The sequence below is a fragment of the Bison bison genome, unplaced genomic scaffold (genome assembly GCF_000754665.1).
Source record: "Bison bison bison isolate TAMUID 2011002044 unplaced genomic scaffold, Bison_UMD1.0 scf7180017864458, whole genome shotgun sequence".
NCBI classification, from domain to species: Eukaryota; Metazoa; Chordata; class Mammalia; order Artiodactyla; family Bovidae; genus Bison; species Bison bison.
The window spans coordinates 5,632,593-5,651,510 of NW_011495020.1; the positions used below are offsets into that span (position 1 = coordinate 5,632,593).

The 18,918-nt window shown below is 37.6% G+C and overlaps 1 protein-coding gene across 1 annotated transcript in view; it reads left to right on the forward strand.

The window, feature by feature from the left end:
- PDCL2 (phosducin-like 2) overlaps positions 1-18,918 on the forward strand; it is a 34,793-nt gene that overhangs the window by 13,093 nt on the left and 2,782 nt on the right. Inside the window, exons 4-5 of the mRNA XM_010859676.1 lie at positions 5,729-5,872; positions 13,518-13,726. Coding sequence (XP_010857978.1) covers positions 5,729-5,872; positions 13,518-13,726 — 353 coding nt within the window. The remainder of the gene's footprint in view (positions 1-5,728; positions 5,873-13,517; positions 13,727-18,918) is intronic.

Here is an 18,918-nt window from a genome sequence, read left to right on the forward strand (position 1 = left end):
AGCTCTTGATTCATAATACTACTCTTCAATAAAAGGAATCAGTGTTTCTTAGAGAACTGCTTTAGTCAGCAGTGTGAGTTGAGAAAGAATAGCATGAGTCTGGGGCATTATCAGAAAGTTAAGGAAGCGCTGAAAATTTTTAGGCACAAGAGCCAAACTAAAAGATTTTATAATGCCCAGAGTTGAAACAAGTTGAAAAACTAAATTATTATAATATTGAATTATAAAATAAGTAATAAAATGATTATCCTTAAGTGTATAGTAATACAGATAAGTAAGTGCATACATGAACAAATTCAACAAAGTAATATTTCGTCACTAAAGAATTCCAGTGAATAAGTGTAGATGAAATGAGGAAAATGCAAAAGTTACCATCAGAACATCATAGTAATCTACTGATAGTTGCTAAAATGAGTGGGTGAAAGTTTAAATACAAACAGGATTTATGCATAATCTCAAAGTATTGCCCCAAATATTTAATAGTTATAAAGGAGGAAATAGTTAAGTTTACAGTGTAGAATATTGGCAGACCCCATCTTAGCAACGTGACCAGGATTAACATCACCAATAATACACAATAATACGATGTGCTAAGGAGGACACATCAGCTCTACCACAGACACAAAATCAGTGGTATTCTCAATAATGCATTGCATCAATCTAATCATAAGAATATATCAGAGAAACCCAAATTTGAGAGACTTTTCAAAAACAACTGGTCAGTTTGATGCCAGGAAAGATGGCAGAGTAAAAAGCTCCAGAAATCCATCTCTCTACCCAGGCAACGATTGTATTGGCAGAAACTGAAGTGAAGACTTTGGAACTCTGAAGTCTATTTTGAATACTTGAAATTTCCAGCATAAAGCTTGGCTGGTAAATTACCATTAGTATTGGTTGATTTCAGTCCTCAGTGTAGTAACAGCTATCCATCCCTCATTTCCACAGCCCCATGGGAGACAGCTGTTTCAACAGCAACCTGTGCTTCTGGCACAGCTTGCTGGAGCCAAGGTAGGCATTAAGGACTTTGTCCTCAAATATCAGGGTTCTGTGTTCTGATTGCAGATTGCTGCTTCTGAAAGCAGAGGTACAGACACAGAGATTGGCAGCCATTGTGTCAACCCTCCAGGCTCAAGTGGCTTCCATGGTATTTTAAGGAGCCACATCTGTTTTTTTGGTTTTGAGGGTTTCTTTTTTTTTAACATCAAAAAGCAACCATATATATGGGGGAATTTAGAAAGCCTTGGGAAAGTGGAAGTCTTAGGAAAGACCTGAGAAGTATGCTTTCACCTCAGGCTAAATCCTGTCATAGACACACCCGATGTGAAAACAAGCAAAAAACATGAGTTAGAAGAAGAATCTGATTTCTAGGGCTATCAACTAAACGAAACATTCAGTTTTCAAAAAACAATCACAAGGCATAAAAAGAAACAGGAAAGTATGGTCCTTTCAAAAGAACAAAACAAATCAATGCAAAATATATCTGAAGATGCCAAAGTGTCAGACTTAACTAGATAAAGATTTTTAAGACACTTTAGTTAAAGATGTTCAAAGAGCTAAAGAAAGACATGGGTGAAAACAGGAAAATATCATATGAACAAAATGAGAATAGCAATAAGGAGAAATTATAAAAAGAAACCAAAAGACATTTTGAAAATAAAAGTACAATAAAAAAAAGTACAATATTGAAATATACACTAAGTGCTTCAAAAGCATATTTGAACAAGCATAATACAGAGAAAATTTGACAATGGGACAATTGGAAGTTTGAGGAACAGGAAGAAAAAAGAATATAGAAAAGCAAATGAGCCTAATTGGCTTTGTTTGTGGTACACTGTTAGGTAAACTAGCATGTATAGTATGGGAATCCAAGCAATACATTTGTCATACATGGAGCAAAAGGCATATCTGTAGAAATACTAGCTGGAAACGTCTCAAGTTTGAGAAAAGGCTTAAATCTACAGATTTATGGTGCTCAGAAGACTCCAATTAGGATAAACTCAAAGGCCCACACAAAGACACATCTCTTAGAAAGACTATCAATCAGCCAGTTTCTCATCAGAAATCTTAGAGGAAGCAAGAAAAAAAAAACCTCATCAACCAAGAACTCTATATTTGGCTAAACTAAGCTACAGGGATGAAGGAGAAATTAAGAACATTTCTAGGTGAAATATAAATGAGCTTGTTACTAGTAGAAGTGCCCTAAAAATTAGCTAAAGGAGTCCTTTGGGACAAAATTAAAGGGCACTAGACAGTAACTTTGGAGAAGGCAATGGCACCCACTCCAGTACTGTTGCCTGGAAAACCCAATGGACGGAGGAGCCTGGTAGGCTGCAGTCCATGGGGTCACGAAGAGTCGGACACGACTGAGCGACTTCACTTTCCACTTTCATGCAGGAAATGGCAACCCACTCCAGTGTTCTTGCCTGGAGAACCCCATGGACGGAGAAGCCTGGTAGGCTGCAGTCCATGGGGTCACACAGAGTCGGACACGACTGAAGCGACTTAGCAGCAGCAGCAGCAGACAGTAACTTAAAACCATAGGAAGAATAAACAAACGTAGGTAAAGGTAGTTATATAGGTAAATATAAAAGCCAATATTACTATACTTTTGGCTTTTAACTCCTTTTTTTCTATATGGTTTATAAAACAATAATTATAAATCAATGTTAATGAACATACAGTATATAACAACATTTCAGTTCAGTCACTCAATTTTGTCCAACTCTTTGCAACCCCATAGACTGCAGCACACCAGGCCTTGCTGTCCATCACCAACTTCTGGAGCTTGCTCAAAGTCATGTCCATCAAGTTGGTGATGCCATCCAACCAACTCATCCTCTGTCGTTCCCTTCTCCTCCTGCCTTCAGTCTTTCCCAGCATCAGGGTCTTTTCCAGTGAGTCAGTTCTTCGCATAAGGTGGCCAAAGTAATGGCGTTTCAGTTTCAGCATTAGTCCCTCCAATGAATATTCAGGACTGATTTCCTTTAGGATTGATTAGTTTGGTCTTCTTGCAGTGCAAGGGACTCTGAACAATCTTCTCCAACACCACAGTTCAAAAGCATCAATTCTTCAGTGCTCAGCCTTCTTTATGGTCCAGCTCTCACATCCGTACATGACTACTGGAAAAACCAAAGCCTTGACTAGACAGACCTTTGTCAGCAGAGTAATGTCTCTGCTTTTTAATATGCTGTCTAGGTTGGTCATAGCTTTTCTTCCAAGGAGCAAGTGTGTTTTTATTTCATGTCTGCAGGCACCATTTGTAGTGATTTTGTAGCCCCCCAAAATAGTCTGTCACTGTTTGCATTGTTCCATCTATTTGCCATGAAGTGATGGGACCGGCTGCTATGATCTTAGTTTTTTGAATGTTTGAGTTTTAAGCTAGCTTTTTCACTCTTCTCTTTCACCTTCATCAAGAGGCTCTTCAGTTCCTCTTCTCTTTCTGCCTTAAGGGTGATGTCATCTGCATATCTGAGGTTATTGATATTTCTCCTGGCAGTCTTGATTCTGGCTTGTGCTTCATCTAGCCCAGGATTTCGCATGATGCACTCTGCCTATAAGTTAAATAAGCAGGGTGACAATATACAGCCTTGATATACTCCTTTCCCAGAAAAGACAATGGCACCCCACTCCAGTACTCTTGCCTGGAAAATCCCATGGACGGAGGAGCCTGGTGGGCTGCAGTCCATGGGGTCGCTAAGAGTCAGACACGACTGAGTGACTTCCCTTTCACTTTTCACTTTCATGCATTGGAGAAGGAAATGGCAAACCACTCCAGTGTTCTTGCCTGGAGAATCCCAGGGACGGGGGAGCCTGGTAGGCTGCCGTCTATGGGGTTGCACAGAGTTGGACACGACTGAAGCAACTCAGCAGCAGCAGCAGCATGGTACCATTCAGATTATTTTCACTGCCCTAAATATCTTCTGTAGTCAACCTGTTCATCCCTCACCCCTGCCAACTGCTGGCAACCCCCGATCTTTTTATTGTCTCTACAGTTTTGCCTTCTTCAGACTGTTGTACAGTGTATAACCTCCTCAGATTGGCATCTTTCATTTACTAATATGCATTTAAAGTTTCTCCATGTCTTTCCATGGCTTATTAACTTCTTTCTTTTTAGCACTGAATAATACTCTATTTTCTGGATATATCAGAGTTTATTTATCCATTCACCTCCTAAAGGACATTTTGGTTGCTTAAACTTTTGGCAGTTATGAGTAAAGCTGCTGTAAACATCTCTGTGAAGGTTTTTGTGTGGTCATGTATTCAACTCCTCTAAGTGAATACCAAGGTGCTTAATAACTGGACCATATGGTAAGAATATGTATAGTTTTGTAAAGAAACTGCCAAACTGTCTTCCAAAGTGGCTGTACCACTTTGCATTCTCACCAGCAGTGAATGAGAGAAAAAGCAAGGGAGTAAGTACTCTCAGATACCTTAGACTCTTATATATAAGAGTCAGTAATTTTTAAGATACTTGTAGGTATGTCAGAACCGTTTGGAATCGCTTCATGAATTCAAGTATTTAACAACTAAATCAAAGTGTGCACATTAGGAGAGAGTTGTTTAACAACATTTTAAGGTTCTCTATAAGATGAATAGGGCTTCCCTGGTAGGTTAGTGGTAAAGAATCTGCCTGCCAATGCAGGAGATGTGGGTTGGATTCCTGGGTCAGGAAGATCCTTTGGAGAAGGAAATGGCAACCCACTCTAGCGTTCTTGCCTGGGAAATCCTGTGGACAGAGGAGCCTGGCAGGCTACAGTCCTTGAGGGTCACAAAGAGTCAGACATGACTTAATGACTAAACAACAGTAAATGAATAGTTAGGCAACGTTTATTGAACACTCATGGGATGATGCTAGGTACCACCCCAAGAAATCTATATGCTTACATTTAATCTTGAACAGTCCCGGGCAAGCAGATTTTAGTTTTTTTCACATTGGAGTTAAACTGAAACTTGGAAAGATTAAATAATTTGCCCATGTCCATGCTACTAGTAAGTGGGGGCTGACTCTAAAACCCAGTTTAGTCTGACCTTAGAGTTCATACTACCTACTCCAGTGTTCTTGCCTGGAGAATCCCAGGGATTGGGGGAGCCTGGTGGGCTCTCGTCTATGGGGTCACACAGAGTCGGACATGACTGATGTGACTTAGCAGCAGCAGCAACAGAGTTCATACTCATAATCACTGTTCTTTATCATCTGTCTACCTGCAATATGTCTATAACAAGTAATTATACATGTTCACTAAAGACTTTGAACTGAAAGTTTAGCGTGAAAGCTAAGAGCTTATAATTGGCAATAATAATAGTGTTAACTTTATTAAGCTTTTGCAAGGTTAAATTAATAAACATGCTGAAAACAGTGCCTGGAAACATAGTAAACTGTCAGTAAATGTTAGTTATTATTGTTCTGCATGCTCTTCCTTTATCTAATCTGTATATGAGAATTTATTGGTCCAATGTCTAAATAAGCTCTCAATAACTATAATTGACTTAGTCTTAGAGAAAAATAAATTTAAATCAATAGCTAATTTCTTATATTTTATAATCCCATGATAAAGCAAATAACCATGTAAAAAGAGTAGCTGCCATTGTAAAACGATTAATAATTATTATTCTTTAAAGAGGTTCATATGTACTAGCATTCCATTCACATCCCTAGATTATTACTGTATATGGGAATAGTCTTAAGAATATAACAATATTTTTATGTAATTTCATTTTTTTTAACTAGAGAAAAGAGGTTACAGGAATGGAAAGCTCTCAAGAAAAAACAAAAATTTGGGGAATTAAGAGAAATTTCTGGAAATCAGTATGTGAATGAAGTCACAAATGCAGAAAAAGATGTGTGGGTTATAATTCATCTATACAGATCAAGGTAATTACTGTAGCTTTTTGTAAAAATCTAATATTCTAATGTTTTAAGATACATATTTTTTGTTTTAATGTTGGATAAAGCATATAACAAAGACTAATCAAGAAAACAAAGTAAATCAGCTATACTTCAATTAAAAAAGAAAAATATATGTGTAGAGTCATTGGCTTCAGGGACTAAATTATTTTAATATATTTTCAGGTGTAACTTAAAGAACTTCTCATACTTAATAGAAAAACAAGTACTTTGTCAGTTAATTTGAAAAGCTTATAGAAAATTTCAAACATAGAAAAAAGTAGGAAGAATGATAAAATGAGCACCCTACATACCAGCTAGGTAGATTTCAGCAATGAACATGTTGCCGTATTTGTATCGTTTTGTTTGTATATTTATATGTGTGTATTTGTAGAACCATTTCAAAATGAATTACATGATGCTTTACTCTTAAGTATCTCAGCGTGCATCTTCAAAATCCTAAGGGCTTTTTTCTATATAACCATAATATCATTTTCTCACCAAACAAAATTAACCATAATTCCTAATAGGGACCGAACCTGTGTCTCCAGCATTGCAGGCAGATTCTTTACCATCTGAGCTATCAGAGAAGCCCCATCTAATACCCAGCCAGTCCTTAACTCAAATCTCTCCAACTAACTTCAGAATCTCTTTCATAAATACATATATTTTTGAATAATCATAATAATATTTCTATAATATATATATATATATTTTGATCCCTAATCAGAGATCATGCAGTGCATTTGGATGTATCAAGTCTCTTATGCTTATTTTTTTTGACTTGCCACATGCCAAAAGCATCAATTATTTAGTGCTCAAGCCTTCTTTATGGTCCAGCTCTCACATCCATACATGACTACTGGAAAAACCATAGCTTTGATTGTACATACCTTTGTCAGTAAAGTGATGTCTCTGCTTTTTAATACACTGCCTAGGTTTGTCATAGCTTTTCTTCCAAGGAGCAAGTGTCTTTTAGTTTCATGGTTGCAGTCACAATCCACAGTGATTTTGGAGTTGAATAAAATAAAATCTATCATTGTTTCCACTATTTCCCCATCTAGTCACCATGAAGTGATGGGACCAGATGCCGTGATGTTAGTTTTTGAATGTTGAGTTTTAAGCCAGCTTTTTCACTCTCCTCTTTCACCTAAGAGGTTCTTTTTGTTGTTGTTGTTCCTCTTCTCTTTCTACCATTAAAGTGGTATCATCTGCATATCTGAGGTTGTTGGTATTTCTTCCAGCAATCTTGATTCCAGCTTGTGCTTCATCCAGCCTGACATTTAGCATAATGTACTCTGCATATCAGTTAAATAAGCAGGGTGACAATATACAACCTTGACGTATTCCTTTCCCAATTTGGAACCAATCCGTTGTTCCATGTCTGCTTCTAACTGTCACTTCTTGACCTGCGTACAGGTTTCTCAGGAGATGGGTAAGGTGGTCTGGTATTCCCATCTCTTTAAGAATTTTCCACAGTTTGTTGTGATACACACAGTCAAAGGCTTTAGTGTAGTCAATAAACCAGTAGATGTTCTTTGGGGATTTCCTTGCTCTTTCTATGATCCAGCTGCTGCTGCTGCTGCTAAGTCGCTTCAGTCGTGTCCGACTCTGTGTGACCCCATTAACGGTAGCCCACCAGGCTCCCCTGTCCCTGGGATTCTCCAGGCAAGAACACTGGAGTGGGTTGCTATTTCCTTCTCCAGTGCATGAAAAGTGAAAGTGAAGTCATTCAGTCATGTCCTACTCTTCTCGACCCCACGGACTGCAGTCTACCAGGCTCCTCCATCCATGGGATTTTCCAGGCAAGAGTACTGGAGAGGGTTGCCATTGCCTTCTCCATCTATGATCGAGCAGATGTTGGAAATTTGATCTTTGGTTCCTTTGCTTTTTCTAAATCCAGCTTGTACATCTGAAAGTTCTCGATTCATGTACTGCTGAAGCCTAGCTTGGAGAAATTTGAGCATTACTTTGCTAACATGTGAAATGAGTGCAGTCATACAGTAATTTGAACATTCTTTGGCATTGTCTTTCTTTGGTATTGGAATGAAAACTGACCTTTTCTAGTCCAGTGGCCACTGCTGAGTTTTCTAGATTTGCTGGCATACTGAGTGCAGCACCTTAACAGCATCATCTTTTAGGATTTGAAATAGTTCAGCTGGAATTCCATCACCTTCACTAGCTTTGTTTGTATACCCCATTGCCTATTTTGTACCTCAAATTTCATGGCTAGGCCCATAAGTTGTTTTCTGATATCAAAGGTCTTGCTTATTTTTAAAAAGTTCTTCTGCGGTTAAATTCTGGCCCTCAAACCCCAACACCAAGTTTGAACTTTCAAACAACCATTTTCTCCCTGCACCACAATCTATAGTGCCAGAGTCTCCTAATTTCATACTTTTCACTGCTACCACCAATTCCCACCTGCCTCCTGCATTAAGACCACTGCCCCATAAGTGGAGTCATACCGCTGACTCAGCTCTTATTCTTACAGTAATCATCAAATTCTTCTAATTAGATATTTGTGGATTGGCTTCACCAATTTGAGGGAAAATAAAGCTTATAAAGTATTAATGTCATGGTTTTATGTGGAAAACTGATTTGAGTAAGGTAGTACATATTTCTAATATTACTTTAAGTATGCCATCCAGTAAAATAAAGTAGTATCTAGATTTGTAACCAGTTGTACTTATCTGTCTATATATATATATTCTGAAATATAAATTAAACTGTATGCACTTTGTTTTTCTTAGCTTTTTGTTACATAAATTGATATATAACATCACTTAGTGTTAAGATGATTTCTTTTTCTAAATTAATTTTTACTAGAATTATAGGGCAGGAGGAGAAGAATAGGACAGAGGATGAGATGGTTTGATAGCATCACCAACTCAATGGACATGAGTCTGGGCAAACTCCAGGAGATAGTGAAGGACAGGGAAGCCAGATATGCTGCTGTCCACTGGGTTACAAAGAGTCGGATGTGATGTAGAAACTGAACAACATACTTGCTTTACGATGTAGTAGTAGCTTCTATTCACGGCAAAATGAATCATCCATGCATATACCTATGAGACCTGCATGCACTAAGAAGATATGGAAGGCAATGCATTATTGTATAGTTTAGATGAGAAAAGCTGTAGATGAGAAGCTCCCGAGCCAATATCAAAGATTACTAAATTAATGTATGTTTATATATGTCAGATGAAAAGAAAATATTTAAATTAAAAAAGATATTTTTGTGTGATTCTCTGCTTCGGCTTTTTTACTTTTGGTCCCCCTTTATCCGCTTCTCCCACCCTCTGGCAGCCTTCTAGATTCCACATGTAAGAGAGATCATATGGCATTTGTCTTTCTCTAAGTTATTTCACTTATCATAATACCCTATAGGTATATCCATGTTGTCCCAAATGAGAAAATTTCATTCTTTTTAATGGCTGAATAATATTCAGTTGTATATATACTGCAATTTCTTTGTCCATTCATCCACTGATAGACACTTGGATTGTTTATGTATTTTGACTATTGTAAATAATGCTACAATGAATATGGGGGTACATATATCTTCTCAGGTTAGTGTTTTTTCACCAACTAAATAGCCAGAGATGGAATTGTTAGACCATATGGTACTTCTATTTGTAATTTTTTGAGGAACTTCTATACTGTTTTCCATAGTGGCTGAACCAGTTTACATTCCCATCAAATAGTGCACAAGAATTCTCTTTTTTCCACATCCTTGCTGCATTGTTATTTCCTGTCTTTTTAATAATAGCCATTCTAACAGGTGTGAAGTGATATCTCACTGTGGTTTTCATTTGCATTTCCCTGGTGATTAATGATGTTGAGTATATTTTTATGTACCTGTTGGCCATCTGTATATCTTCTTTGGAAAAATGTCTATTCAGATCTTATGCCCATTTTTAAATCAGATTATTTTGGGTTTTGCTATTGAATTTTATGAGTTCTTTTATATGTTTTAGATATCAACTCCTTATCAGGTATATGTTTTACAAATATTTTCTCCCATTCAGTAGGTTGCCTTTCATTTTGTTGATGGTTTTCTTTTGCTGTGCATAAGATTTTTAGTATAATGTAGTTTCACTTATTTTTGCTTTCATTGCTTTTGCTCTTGGTGTCAGAATCGAAAAATTATCACCAAGATCTATGTCATTGCCCATGTTCTCTTTTAGGAGTTCTGTGGTTTCAGGTCTTATATTTATATCTCTAATCTTTTTTGAGTTATTTTTGTGTATGATGTAAGATAGTGGTCAAATCTCATTTTTATGTGTGTTGCTGTCCAGTTTGCCCAACACTGTTCATTCCCATTGTGTGTTCTTTGCCTCCTTTGTCATAGATTAAGTGACCATGTAAGTATGGGTTTATTTTTGGTCTGTCCATGCTTTCCATTGATCTCTGTGTTTTTTTTCCCTTTGTGTTTGTGTTCCTATCGGTTACACAATGTTTTAATGACTATAGCCTTATAATACAGTTTAATATCAGGAAACATGTGGCCTCCAATTTTGTTCTTCTTTCTCAAGATTGCTTTGACTACTTGGATTTCTTTGTGATTCCTTACAAGTTTTAGGATTATTTGTTCTATTTCTGTGAAAAATTCCATTGGAATTTTGATGAGGATTGTATTGAATCTGTAGATTGACTGGGGGTAATATGAATATTTCCAATCCATGAGCACAGAGTATCTTTCCATTTGTTTGTTTCTTTTTCACTTTTTTTCATTAATGTCTTATAGTTTTCAAATGTTTTTTACCCCTGGGTAGTTTATTCTTTCTGATGCAATTACAAATGGGATTGTTTTCTTTGTTTCTCTTTCTGATTCTTAGTGTATAGAAACAAAACTTAGTTCATTCTTAGTTATAGAAACATAACTGACTTTTGTGTATTGATTTTTTAGCTTACAACTTTAATGAATTCTTTTATTAGTTCTAACCATTTTTTTGATAGAGTCTTTAGGGTTCTCTAAATATAATACCATGTCATAGTGACATGCTTTACTTCTTCCTTTCCTATTTAGATGCCTTTTATTTATTTATTTTTTCTTGCTCTGGCTAGGACTTCCAATATTATGTTGAATTAAAGTTTGGTGAGAGTGGGCATCCTTGCCTTGGTCCTCATCTTGAGGAAAGACTTTCAGCTTTTCACTGTTGAATATGAAATTAGCTATGGTCCTAAGGCAATGGCACCCCACTCCAGTACTCTCGCCTGGAAAATCCCATGGACGGAGGAGCCTGGTAGGCTGCAGTCCATGGGGTCGCTAAGAGTCGGACACGACTGAGCGACTTCACTTTCACTTTTCACTTTCATGCGCTGGAGAAGGAAATGGCAACCCACTCCAGTGTTCTTGCCTGGAGAATCCCAGGGACGGGGGAACCTGTTGGGCTGCCGTCTGTGGGGTCGCACAGAGTTGGACACGACTGAAGTGACTTAGCAGTAGCAGTGTCATATCAGGCCTTTATTATGTTGAGATTTGTTCCCTCTATACTCACTTTGTTGAGTTTTTCTAATTTGTGAAACAAGGTTAGCAAAAAAAATTGATGATAAAAGCCAGAAACTGGCAAAGAGAAGACAAATTAAAAAATATACAAAGTCTTCCCCCAATATTGATAAGACCTAGTATATTGCCATTGGTTTCATTTTCAGAGTTTGTTTAAAATGGAGCAAGAACTCACAAGTACATATGAAGCAATTTGAGTGCAGAAATCTTTATTATTCCTCTGACATTTATATTTGTCTGGCTTACAATGAGCTACACAACAATTTTTTTCTAAGTGATTCACGTTCATCATGTTTCTCCAAAGCATGCATTTGATATTCTTCAGAACTGCAGTGACTTTTGCTGTCACACTTTTATTTATTTGTTAAGTATAATAAAATACGCAGTGTGCATAAACAAACATAGAGGGGAAAAGTGGATAAAGTCCAGCATGCAGTATGTCCTGGTATGAGCCACTCACTTAAGAGAGCTTCAACTTCAACTATACCTGTGATGGTTTGCAGGAGTTGAGAATACAAATGGGAGTAAGATGCTTTTATGATATAGTACAAGAGACGAACTAAACATTTCATGTGTATATCTATCTATATATATGGATGTATGTATTGAAAGGACATGTAAGGTGTAATACAAGAGAAAGTGAAGTGAAAGTGAAGTCACTCAGTCGTGTCTGACTCTTTGTGACCCCATGGACTATAGCCTATGAGGGTCCTCCGTCCATGGGATTCTCCAGGCAAGAATACTGGAGTGGGTTGCCATTTCCTTCTCCAGGGGATCTTCCCAACCCAGGGATCGAACCCAGGTCTCCCGCATTGCGGGCAGATGCTTTACCATCTAAGCCACCAGGGAAGATCTCAAGAGAAGAATGTACTAATTTTGTCTGTTAGACAAAGACCTTTTCTCTGATTAACGTGGTTCACAGTAATATTTTTCCTCTACTGTATTGTTTCAAATATGCTCCATATGAATGATGAGAAAATGTATACAAAGATGAAGGAGAAATACACTTGTATCAAATTTAGCATTTGTTTTTTTTTAAAGAATGCCCAGTGAATGTGTCTAGAATGAGAAAAGGGTCTAGGACATAGTTACAAGGAATATCTACATTTGAGGTATTGGCATAAGGAGTAAGTCAAAGGAGTAAAAAGGAAATTCATAGAAAAAATTATCACAGCAATCAAAAAAGGAGAGCCATTTAAGAAGGGAAGTGAACGACATAGAGATTTTTAAAATCTTTTTTCATCTGGGCTGTGACCAGGAAAGAGTAGTTATTAGAGGGAGAGAGAATGAGAAAGGACTTTTTAAAAAATTTTTAGTATTTTGAATATGTTTATGTAGAGTAGAGAAGGATAGCTTAAGAAAATAGGATAACAAATAAAGAATGGTCCCATAGGAAATGGAAGGAGTGTGGGATAAAGCTGAGGATTAGCTTTGAAAGAATTTAATAAAGCTGTGATTGAGTGATAGAGAAAAGTGACTAATTAAAACATGAGTGTAATGAGAGTTAAGGGATAGAGCTGGAAGAATTTGCGATTTTGGTTACATTTCTGATCAATTTTAAATTTCCAATGAACAGTTCTGGGTGTTGGGGAATATGATATAGCATGTCAAAGAAAAGGGTGGATGAAGTTTGAGTAAAAGGAATTCAAGGAAGTTTGAGATAGCTTCTGGTGTGGAAATAACCTATGACCAAGAGTTGGGTCCCCTTGTTTAAATTTAGAACTGCTAAAGATCCCCTAGAAATGTCCTGTTTTTTTGTTTTTTTTTTCTTTCTTTCTCCTCCCCTCCCCCTCAGTGTCCTATAAACTAGGAACTTACTGGTTCCTCAATTACATTGTACTTGATTACACTGCTGCCAAGTCAAATGTGGTTAGCCTTAGTTAGGCTGCAAATTCCCATGGTAGCAAGCTTCATTCCCAGGCTATAACAGTTTTTGTAGTGAAAATCAGAGACTCTATAGTTTATCACTACTAAAGGTAAAAATAGAGGATTACAATTGATGCAATCTTATATTAAAAGAAAATCTAAAGATATATTTTTGTCATGGAAATGTTTTACTTATTTTATTCGATTGAAATAAGTAGCCTGTTTTTTTAAAGATGTGTGTATTGTTTCTCTTTTTAGCATCCCAATGTGTTTGTTGGTTAACCAGCATCTTAGTCTCCTAGCAAGAAAGTTTCCTGAAACTAAATTTGTTAAAGCCATCGCGAATAGCTGTATTGAACACTACCATGACAATTGTTTACCAACCATTTTTGTTTATAAAAATGGTCAGATAGAAGGCAAGTTCATTGGAATTATAGAATGTGGAGGGATAAATCTCAAGCTCGAAGGTAATGATATTACTTTTAAAATTTGCCTGTTAAGAAAATTTACCTAACTTAACAAATATCATGAAAATTTATTTTCATAAAACATTAGGCTTTTCCCTTGTTTCTAGTTTCTTCTTATATGCCTTCAGATTAATTTTCCTACAATAATACTATCATAACACCCACTTGCTTAAATCCTTAATGATTCTTTGTTTCAAATACATTAAAAATTCAGAATCATATGCTTAAAAATTTCAGCCCATCTATCCAGTTGTATTCCTCAATGTTTTCTGCAGTTTCTGCTGCAACCAAGCTGGTATTCAACCACTATCTCAAACACACTTAACTCATTTGTGCCTTTATATTGGGTTGGCCAAAAAATTTGTTTGGGTTTTTCCATAAAATATTACAAAAATCTGGACGAACTTTTTGGCCAACCCAATACCTTGTTTCATACTCTGTCTCTGTACCCTAAATACCCTACCCTGCTTTAGTCTTCGTTCCAAACCCTATTCCTTCTTAGGTTTCCATTTGATCCATTATGTGATGCTGGACCAATTAATAATCTGTTTTCATGTTCTCTACTGAATTTCTATAGCATATATTCTATACACAACTTATTTTCCATTTATCTACATATTCTCAGATTTTGTTGGTTAACCCATTCCCTTTGAGTTTTGTCTCCCTAACAGGTGCAAGGACTATGCCTTCTACTGTTTTCTTTTTCATAGTACATAGCAAAGGGCTTTATAGTTTTACGTTCTCCAACATGTTTAGATGCTTCCCTGGTGGCTCAGACGGTAAAGCGTCTGCCTGTAGTAACGGAGACCCGGGTTCGATCCCTGGGTTGGGAAGATCCCCTGGAGAAGGAAATGGCAACCCACTCCAGCACTCTTACCTGGAAAATTCCATGGACTGAGGAGCCTGGTTGGCTACAAACCATGGGGTCACAGTAATGTTTACTTCCAAACTTAGTTCTAAGACCCAACTCTTCAGTTAGTCATTTCTTGGAGTTGATATAATTCTGTATGATTAAAATCTTTTCTCCTACCATTGTATTAAAGCCACTGTGAATGGCTATTTTTAACAGTCTTTCTTTCACTCTATCATTCCCCTAAAACTGTTTTTGGCCTTAGTAAGACTTCCAGAATTATAATTGTTTCAGAGTTTTCCTTCCCTCTCTATTTTACCATCTTACTTTTCAGCCTGTGCCTTATCCTCTTTTTTTTTTTTTTTTTAAGGGCTGAAATTTATTTAGTATATTTTTCTAAATTTTTATTGCAAGATATTCGCTTTATAATATTGTACTGGTTTCTGTCACTCATCAACATGAATCAGTCACAGGTACACATATGTCTTCTCCCTCTTGAACCTTCCTCCCATCTCCCACCCCATCCCACCCCTCTCAGCTTTCACAGAGCACTGGGTTGAGCTCCCTGCGTCATATCATAATGTGCATGTTTCCATGCCTCTCTCTGAAGTCACCTCCCACACACACACACTTGTGTCCACATGTCTGTTCTATCTGTGTCTCCACTGCTGCCCTGCAAACAGGTTCATCAGTACCATCTCACTACATTCCATACACACGCATGAATATACAGGCTTTGTGTCTCTCTTCCTGACTTGCTTCACTCTGTACAGTAGGCTCTAGGTTCATCCACCTCATTAGGACTGACTCAAATGCATTCTTTTTTAAAGCTGAGTAACATTCCATTGTATATATGTACCACAATTTCTGTATCCATTCATCTGTCAATGGACATCTAGGCTGCTTCCATGTCCTAGCTATTGTAAAAAGTGTTGCAGCAAACATTGGTGTACATGTGTCTGTCTCAGTTATGGTTTTCACAAGATATATACCCAGTAGTGGGATTTCCGGGTCATATGGTAGTTCTGTTTCTGTTCCTAGTTTTTTAAGGTTTCTCTATACTGTTCTCCATCAGTTCAGTTCAGTCAGTCAGTTCAGTCACTCAGATGTATCCAACTCTTTGCGATCCCATGAATCGCAGCACGCCAGGCCACCCTGTCCATCGCCAACTCCCGGAGTTCACTCAGACTCACCATCTGTTAGTGATACCATCCAGCCATCTCATCCTCTGTCGTCCCCTTCTCCTCCTGCCCCCAATCCCTCCTAGCATCAGAGTCTTTTCCAATGAGTCAACTCTTCGCATGAGGTGGCCAAAGTACTGGAGTTTCAGCTTTAGCATCGTTTCTTCCAAAGAAATCCCAGAGCTGATCTCCTTGCAGTCCAAGGGACTCTTAAGAGTCTTCTCCAACACCACAGTTCAAAAGCATCAATTCTTCGGCGCTCAGCCTTCTTCACAGTCCAACTCTCACGTCCATACATGACCACTGGAAAAACCATAGCTTTGACTAGACGGACCTTTGTTGGCAAAGTAATGTCTCTGCTTTTGAATATACTATCTAGGTTGGCATAACTTTCCTTCCAAGGAGTAAATGTCTTTTAATTTCATGGCTGCAGTCACCATCTGCAGTGATATTGGAGCCCCAAAAAATAAAGTCTGACACTGTTTCCACTGTTTCCACATCTATTTCCCATGAAGTGATGGGACTGGATGCCATGATCTTAGTTTTCTGAATGTTGAGCTTTAAGCCAACTTTTTCACTCTCCACTTTCACTTTCATCAAAAGGCTTTTGAGTTCCTCTTCACTTTCTGCCAAAAGGGTGGTGTCATCTGCATATCTGAGGTTATTGATATTTCTCCCCGCAATCTTGATTCCAGCTTGTGTTTCTTCCAGCCCAGCGTTTCTCATAATGTACTCTGCATATAAGTTAAATAAGCAGGGTGACAATATGCAGCCTTTGACGTACTCCTTTTCCTATTTGGGACCAGTCTGTTGTTCCATGGTGGTTGAATCAATTTCATTTCCACCAACAGTGCAAGAGGGTTCCCTTTTCAATACATCCTCTTCAGCATTTATTGTTTGTAGATTTTTTTAATGATGGCCATTATGACTGGTGTGAGGTGATAACTCATTGTGGTTTTGATTTGCATTTTTCTTATAATGAGCATTGTTGAGCATCTATGCATATATTTGTTGGCCATCTGTTGTGCCTTATCCTCTTAATTTAAAAAATATATAAGTATACAAACAATAATATAGAAAATATTCACGTAATCATTACCCAAAATAACAAATGTGAACATTTGTTCATGTTTCCTTCAGCTATTTGTTTATTATTGAAATAATCAGTACAGATGTTGAAGTTGCTTATATTTCCATTCCTAGTTCTATTCCCCTCCCTGCCTCACTAAGCAGTCACTATCATGAGTAGTGTGTTATCCGGACTCTACTTTTTAAAATTGTAATACCTGAAAAAAATTTTTAATTATTTAAAAATACACATAACATGAAATTCATCATTTGAATTATTAAAAACTTAGAATACAGTATTATTAGTTATTGTTACCCTGCAATAAATTATATATCCAGAACTTAATTATGAATAAATAAGTTATATTATTTAATCATTTTAAAGTACATGGTTAGTGAAAGGCTCTCAGTTGTGTCCAACTCTTTGCAACCCCATATACAGTCCATGGAATTCTCCAGGCCAGAATACTAGAATGGGTAGCCTTTCCCTTCTTCAGGGGATCTTCCCTACCCAGAGATCGAACCCAGGTCTCCCACATTGTAGGCGGATTCCTTACCAGCTGAGCCACCAGGGAAGCCCAAGAATACTGGAGTGGGTAGCCTATCTCTTCTCCAGTGGATCTTCCTGACCCAGGAATTGAACCAGGGTCTCCTGCATTGCAGGTGGATTCTTTATCAACTGAGCTATCAGGGAAGCCCAAAGTATATGGTTAAGTGATATTAAGTATATTTTCACTGTTGTGCCATCATCACCATTATCCATCTCAAGAACTCTTTGCATTTTGCAAAGAGTTGGAACTCTATATCCTTAAAAAGTAACTCTTTATTCTCTGCTCTCTCTAGCCCCTGGCAACCACCATTTTACTTTCTAATTCTGAATTTGACTACTCTCAAAGTACATCATATAAATGAAGTAGGCAGTTTTGTCCTTTTGTGACTGGCTTATTTTACTTGGCATAACATCCTCAAGATTAATCTGTATTGTAGTACGTGTCAGCATTTGCTTCCTTTTTAAAACTTTAAGTCTGAATAATATTCCATTGTATTTTTTATAGTACATTTTAGTGTAGTGCTAGTCACTCAGTCATTCTGACTCTTTGCAATCCCATGAACTGTAACTTGCTAGGCTCCTCTGTCCATGGGATTCTCCAGGCAAGAATACTGGAGTGGGTTGCCATTCCCTTCTCCAGAGGATCTTCCCAACCCAGGGATCGAACCTGGGTCTTCTGCGTTGCACGCAGATTCTTTACCCTTTGAGCTACAGGGCAGACCCATTAATCTGTTGATGGACATATTTGTTGCTTCTACCTTGTGGCTATGGTCAATAATGCTGCTGAGAACATGGATATGCATAATCTATTCTGGGCCCCCTTTTTAGTGCTTTTGAGTGTATAGTCAGAAGTAGAATTGCTGGATCATATAACAGTTCACAGAAGAACTGTACAAAAAAGATCTTCACGACCTAGATAATCATGATGGTGTAACACTGACCTAGAGCCAGACATCCTGGAATGTGAAGTCAAGTGGGCCTTAGAAAGCATCACTACGAACAAAGCTAGTGGAGGTGATGGAATTCCAGTTGAGTTATTCCAAATCCTGAAAGATGTTGCTGTGAAAGTGCTGCACTCAATATGCCAGCAAATTTGGAAAACTCAGCAGTGGCCACAGGACTGGAAAAGGTCAGTTTTCATTCCAATCCCAAAGAAAGGCAATGCCAAAGAATGCTCAAACTACTGCACAATTGCACTCATCTCACACGCTAGTAAAGTAATGCTCAAAATTCTCCAAGCCAGGCTTCAGCAATACCTGAACCGTGAACTTCCTGATGTTCAAGCTGGTTTTAAAAAAGGCAGAGGAACCAGAAATCAAATTGCCAACATCCAGTGGATCATGGAAAAAGCAAGAGAGTTCCAGAAAAACATCTATTTCTGCTTTATTGACTATGCCAAAGCCTTTGACTGTGTGGATCACAATAAACTGTGGAAAATGCTGAAAGAGATGGGAATACCAGACCACCTGATCTGCCTCTTGAGAAATTTGTATGCAGGTCAGGAAGCACCAGTTAGAACTGGACATGGAACAACAGACTGGTT